The 6,724-nt window shown below is 46.7% G+C and overlaps 1 protein-coding gene across 1 annotated transcript in view; it reads left to right on the forward strand.

Annotated features, from left to right (window-relative positions):
• Window positions 1-6,724, forward strand: part of samd4a (sterile alpha motif domain containing 4A) — a 61,803-nt gene that overhangs the window by 29,325 nt on the left and 25,754 nt on the right. Inside the window, exons 4-10 of the mRNA XM_031848777.1 lie at window positions 710-997; window positions 3,377-3,480; window positions 4,186-4,272; window positions 5,179-5,425; window positions 5,519-5,604; window positions 6,035-6,153; window positions 6,490-6,719. Coding sequence (XP_031704637.1) covers window positions 710-997; window positions 3,377-3,480; window positions 4,186-4,272; window positions 5,179-5,425; window positions 5,519-5,604; window positions 6,035-6,153; window positions 6,490-6,719 — 1,161 coding nt within the window. The remainder of the gene's footprint in view (window positions 1-709; window positions 998-3,376; window positions 3,481-4,185; window positions 4,273-5,178; window positions 5,426-5,518; window positions 5,605-6,034; window positions 6,154-6,489; window positions 6,720-6,724) is intronic.

The following is a 6,724-nucleotide window of genomic DNA, read 5'->3' on the forward strand; positions in this document are numbered from 1 at the left end:
TTTTTTTGGTGCGCAAAGTCAGATGAAGATGTGTTCCTCCTCCCGTCCCTTCACAATGTGTTCGTCTGGTCACGATGGTGATAACGGGGGTATAATCGTCCAACCACATCAAACCTGTGAGCCACTGACACCACATCCTGTTGAACCCCCCCCCACCCACCACCACCACTCTGAGCCACAGTCCAAGCCACAGCAGCACGTACCTCCCATCCTTTCCCTTGTAAGGCAGCCTTTGTGGGAGACTGTATTTAGGGAAAATGGCTAATATTTAGGGACTGGAACTTGTAATGTTAGCTGGGCACCTATTTTAAACAGGGCCCATGAAGTCCTATACATAGCGGCAACAGTAGGAGGGCCGCATATAGGAGGAGGAGAGAGCCGGGAGTGTTGGTGGCAGCTTCCCCCGTCTGAGCGGCGACACTAGAAGCTCTCCGACTCTGTTCTTCCTGTTTACCTCCTTCAGTGATGTGTTTGGCACATAGCTTCCCGGTTGAGTCTCCAAACCAACAAGCAAGTGAAGGAGAGAAAGTAGATCCAGACCAAGTTAAAATACCTGAGTATATATATATATATATATATATATATATATATATATAACGTTCATGAAGTGAAAACACTAGTGTTTGGGTAATCTGTTGATCCCGGTTTGATTCCTCCAGTCTTACCCGAGCTCTAACGGCCTCCTCCTGCTCTTGCCGATGTCTTTCAGCCCTGACGAGTGGAGGAGGCAGCCAGCAGCACAGCCCTCTGAAGCGCTCCGTGTCCCTCACGCCTCCCATGAGCGGCCCCAGCAACCAGCCTCTGGGCCACGTCTGGCTGTCCCAGGAGGACTTGCGGACCGCCAGAGGCCCCGCACCCGACCACGCGCCTCTCTCGCCCCAGAGCAGCATCGCCTCCTCGGGCAGCGGAGGCAGCGAGCACCTGGAGGAGGCCGGTTTAGGAGGAGGCATGGGCCTCCATCGCAGCACCTTCCACGACGATGGCAGCGGCATGAGGGGTGAGTAGGAAAGACCAGAGCACACTATGTAGATCAATTCACTGTTAAAATGCATATGTGCAGCAGTTTCAACCAACGTACTGGCTGTGTCACAAGATTTGGTGACTTTTTACACCTTTTTTAACACTTTATGGCTACTTTCCCTTAAAAAACGTCACTAACTGTAACTGTGAAAATCACTACATGTAGCTTTTTCTACAAAACTATGATCGCAAAGTGGGGGCATGTTACACAAAGTTATTACAATTAGTTTCACAATGGTGTAATGTTTGTGCAAGACATTTTAACTTCAGAAATATTACCTTCACTTGAGGCTGTAAAAACGTATTAAAATACTTATTTCAAGTGTTTCTTGTACCATCTGAATGATGTAAAAACTGCAGATACCATGTTCTACTATGGTAAGATGGAGGCAGTGCAGTGCATTCAGGAGAACAACGGACAAATATTAACATTATTTAGTGTAAATATCTTAGAAGTTAGTATCAAAACCTTTGTTTTATACTGCTGAATGGACTGTAAATTGGAGTTGAAGGCTTTTAATGTTCACTGTTTGATGACCTGAGAGAATCCAGGAGGAATAAGAAACGAGATGAGAGCTCGGTGTGTCCTGCAGCTGGAGCCGATCCCAGCTGACATTGGCAGGGATCGTCCTGGACAGGTAGCCAGACTATCACAGGGCTGACACCCAAAGACGGACAACGCTTCACGCCCACACCGACGTAGAATTTTAGAGTCAACAATGAACACACGCTGACGAGCAGAGTCCACACAGAAGGCCGTCCAGCCCGGGAATGGAAACCTTGTTAGCGGTGGCGGTGCATCCCACCTCACAGCAGCGTTCATGCATTTCTTCTGTTGTTTGCTAGCAGGCGCAAGTGACAAGGACGCACATTCACGCAATACGAAGTCAATGGAGAGTGATGGGTTGTTTTCTTCAGTGTGGGCGGGGCTTAAATGTGCTTTATTTCTATAGAGCATGTAGGGGGCGGGGCTGAGACACATAGAAACGGAGGCTAGTGGTCGTAACATGTACGCATACTTGGAAAACCAAAAGTGTTTTATTAGAAACTAAAATATGCATGACGTAGCCGGCTGGAGTCTGCTGCTTATGGACCAGTTCAATGCAGAGTCTTTACGACCGTCGGTGTGTGTTTGTTACAGGCTTTCAGCTAGAGACTCTGGCTCGTTGTTGATCCAGTCAGAGCAGTTTGTCGGGAGAAGCAGAGGAAGCAGGCCCCAGTGAACCTACTCTGAGGTTATCGCTGTCTGAACTGGAGTCTCCGTCTTGTTGTCAAACAGCAAAGCGGTGCTTCCATTCGTCACCGACAGCCCCCTGAGAACAAGCGACCGTTTGTCAGTTTCTCTTCTGGGGAAGACGTTGACACAGTTTTTCAGTCGTCTGTTATTTCCAGAGAGACTGCACTGGTGTCATGTATCAGGAGCTGGAATAAGGTCTGCAGAGTGCTGACTTCTCTGCATTTTTATGGAGGTGTATGGTGCACTTGCTTGGCGACATTCTTTTGTTTGCATTCATCACAGACTTGGTTTTAAACTCTGATCACGATATCTGTTATTCGGCTAAATCTAAATCAAGCTGTCTGATTGTGATCGAACAGTCAGCTGAAGTCTGTATTCATTTACTAGAAGGTGGATGTCTTCTCTCAATGACGCTCCACATCGTATGCGATGGGAAGACCAGAGTCCGTATAGTTCCTGTTTGTCATAAAAGTCTGCAAGTGAGTCAAAGTGAGTCCTCCGGTGAATATAGAGCAGGAAACAAACCGTAAACACAGCAAACAGAGCAGAAACACACATCCACAGTGTTCATGGGCTGCACAAAAAGGGACTATTTGTTTGTTCTGCAGTTATAAACTTAGTAGATAAACAAAGAACTGAACAAAGATGTCTCAACACTCTGCAGTAGGAGCGCAACATGATCCATGCAGCATGTGGAGCGCATGTCTAACTATAATATATAATCATTTCTAAATGCTTAAATCGCACATCATATTACAAACATACCTATGTGCTTTATACACAGTATATTTCTATGATACATTTGTTAAAGAAATGGATGTACGGAATATATTTATTTTAGTTCTTGAGTTAAATTAATGTACTACCAGTTTGTCAAAAGTATGTTTTATGTACTTTCAAAATGTTAGCTAACTAGCCAACCACTGAATGAGTACAATGTAACAACTTAATGCTTCATCCACACATCGATCAATAATATAGTAATACAAATGTGTTGTTATTTGCATTCTTTTTTCTGATTGGCAACAAAGACAAACACTGCAGGTTGTGTGAAACTGTCATAATTCAAGCAGCTCATTTAAATAGTGATGTAATCATTGGTTTGTCTTTCCCTCCCAGATGTTCCTGCCTGGCTGAAGAGTCTCCGTCTCCATAAGTACGCCGCTCTCTTCTCCACGATGACCTACGATGAGATGATGTCGCTGACTGAAGAACAGCTAGAGGCACAGCTTTTATTATACACACACACACACACACACACACACACACACACACACACACACACACACACACAGACAGTTTCAATTTAATCTGTAGAGAAAATAAGATATTGGAGGTTCTTACAGTGATTGTCTCGCCAGCTTTGTCCAGGTGAAGCTGATAATATTGGGCTAAATGTTGGAGGACTTGCATAGAGATCGCTGTGCTTCTACTTAAAGACGTTTGAGGAGTTTATTCTGAAACGGAGGATGCAGCTAAAATTAACACGAGCTCACCGGGAATCTGTGTACATCCTCCAGATGCTGCTCACTCTTTCTGTATCCGACCCTCAAATACTGCACAGCTGCACGGAGACGTGCTGAGCTTCACTGAGGTGTGATAACTGATTCCTATCGGAGTGATCTAGATTATCAGCTACAGTTCTTCATGGGACGTGTAAGAAGTTGTAATAGCTAGATTTTTTTTTGTGTATTTGAAGCCTTATTTATATATTCTCAACAGCTTTGTATATTAAAGCTGCTCACAACTCCTCAAACCATTTTAGTGGACGCACAGAAATCGTCTCCTCTCGTTGCATCATCATAATCGGCTCTTCTGATTGGCCTTGAGACCTCTGATCAAACTATTTATAATGAATGTGGAACGCCTTTAGTGCTTTTTGACAATGAGCAAATCTGTGTTTGACACAAAACTCTTTGTTCCAACAGAAGGTCACGAAAGGAGCACGGCACAAGATTGTTATCAGCATTCTGAAGCTCAAAGAGAGGCAGAACCTACTTCGCAGCTTGGAAAAGGTCAGTGACGGATTACCACGTCCTCTTCTCCTCTTCATCTACATACACCAAACAGAAACGGCTTCTAGTCCTACCTGGACTTATTTGGAAGTCTTATTTTGAGTTATTATGGTGATTGTAACCTCTGAGGACACCACAGGACTCTTTTCCTGCATGTTAGTGAGAAGGGTGGCCATTCTCACTCGGTGTTATGTGTCTGATACGGCAGCTAAGGGAACACCTAATCCAGGAAGGATTTCTCCTCCGGGCCGGATTCTGGGCTCCGAATTTAAACCCATCTGCCCCCCCCCACCCCTCAACCCTCCAGTCAGCCTTCAAAACAAGACAATGGCGCTCAAGGGCACACCACAGGAGGGACTTCTTGGGCCAGCTAAATTCAGGCATAACCTTTTCACCAGCGCTTCATTTAAAAATGTGTTCCCGCTGCATCGGAAGGGTCGGGGGAAACAAGACACCCGTTGCTTGGTATTTTGGGTTAACACAGACTCGTTTAGAGAGCTGCTGTGTGAAGGGTGGGAGGGAGGATTGATATGATGCACGCAGACACAATTAGTGAAGGAAGACCACATGTATTACTTTATACTCTGCTCTGTCACATGGGAGTGTGGTCAGGGAAATGGATAATGTGCTCGCTCACCGTAGCCTACATTAAACCATAACAACATGAATTCCCTCTCACTACACTCCGTAGCTCGCTCACAGCTAACTAGCTAGCTAGCCCCACCACAGCTACCGGCGTCAAGACAGGGAGTCGGTGGTAAAGTAGTAAAGATTTGAATGGCTGCATGACGTATACGAGCGGTGCGACTCCACGCTTAAAAGTTGAGAATATTTAAACTTTATTCTGCTCGGCTCCTCCCTTACACCCTCCTCTCCTCTCCCCTCCCCTAATTTACCCACCACCAGGATGTGTTGGAGGGCAGTAATCTGCGCGCCCCGCTGCAGGAGCTCCACCAGATGATCATGACGCCCATCAAGGCTTTCATCGGCGGAGAGGAGGCCTCCCTGCAGCGCCACCTGCTGGGCCCCGAGGGCAAGAGCGCAGCGCCCGGCGCCCACCTGTCCGGGGTCGGCGGAGGGGAGGCGGAGTCGGGCGCGAGCGTCATCGCCGAGGGGGATCTACCCGGCCAGTTCACTCGTGTCATGGGCAAAGGTGAGCCGCGCGGACCAGCACGCTCGCTTGAGATAGTTTCCATGAACTGAGAGAGGTTCTTTGTTTTAATGTCTTTACTTTCGTCCTCGTCAGTTTGTACCCAGCTACTGGTGTCGAGGTCAGACGAGGACAACATCAGCTCCTACCTACAACTCATCGACAAGTGCCTTATCCATGAGGTACCCCCTCCCTCCCTCTGGAACACGCTGCTGGATTCTACACACATGTCAAAATGAGGAATCGCCACATAAACATACAGCACATAGATGTACTCGGAACCGACAACACTCGTATCAGTCATTGGGAATTTAAAGTTTAAACTAAACTAAGCTCTGTAATGGTTTGTTGTTACTTACAATGGTCTTATTACGCCGTCGTATTTCAGCCCTCAGCAAATGATAATTCACTAAATTAAAATGTTGACAGATATCAAGTTTAAAGAGAGATGCTGTCATCCAGACTTCTCTCTGTCTCTCTGAAGCGCTTGAGTTTCATCATCTTCATAGTATAAATGCATCATATTCAGACATCTTTCAGATCTGTCGGTCAGTTGTTGTACTTGAAATTCGTACTCCCTGTTCGTCCCCCCCTCCCCCCCCTCCCCGTCAGTCTTTCACCGAGACGCAGAAGAAGAGGCTGTTGTCATGGAAACAACAGGTCCAGAGGCTGTTCCGGTCCTTTCCAAGGAAAACCCTCCTCGACATAGCAGGGTACCGGTCGCAGAGGAGGTGAACACAGTAGTTTTCATTGTCTATGACGAAGACGCTTTCAATCAGAGTCACTTTAACTTTAATAATGTAAGAAAAGAGCACAGGTGTGTTTACATGATGAGATGAGTGGTACATGTTAGAAACAGTCAGCAACGATTTCCATTAAGTTCATTTTTTCCTTTGTTGACATGTCTGCAATCGCATAAATGTGGACATAAGTGAGTGAGAGAATGATTTATCTATCACAGCGAGAGCAAAGATAAACTTCTAAATACTTAATCTGAATGGAATCTAATACTAAAACATGTTTTTCCTTTTCTTTTATGTTTCTGTGATTCCCGTTTCGTTCTGCAGCCGTTTCGGTCAGTCCAACTCTCTCCCCACCGCTGGCTGTGTCGGAGGCAGCGTGTCGGCCCGGAGGAGCCTTCGACAGTTCCAGATGCCCTCCAGGAGTCTGCCCGGAGCCCGGCCCCTGCTGGGCAGCGGGGGGCTGCTGGGACCCACACCTCGAAGCTCCAGCAGCACACCCACCGGACTAAAGCAGGGGAGACAGGTGAGAGAGGCCAGCAGGATAGGGGAGACAGGTGAG

Source organism: Anarrhichthys ocellatus, unplaced genomic scaffold (assembly GCF_004355925.1).
Source record: "Anarrhichthys ocellatus isolate YVR2014 unplaced genomic scaffold, GSC_Weel_1.0 scaffold8, whole genome shotgun sequence".
Taxonomy (NCBI): domain Eukaryota; kingdom Metazoa; phylum Chordata; class Actinopteri; order Perciformes; family Anarhichadidae; genus Anarrhichthys; species Anarrhichthys ocellatus.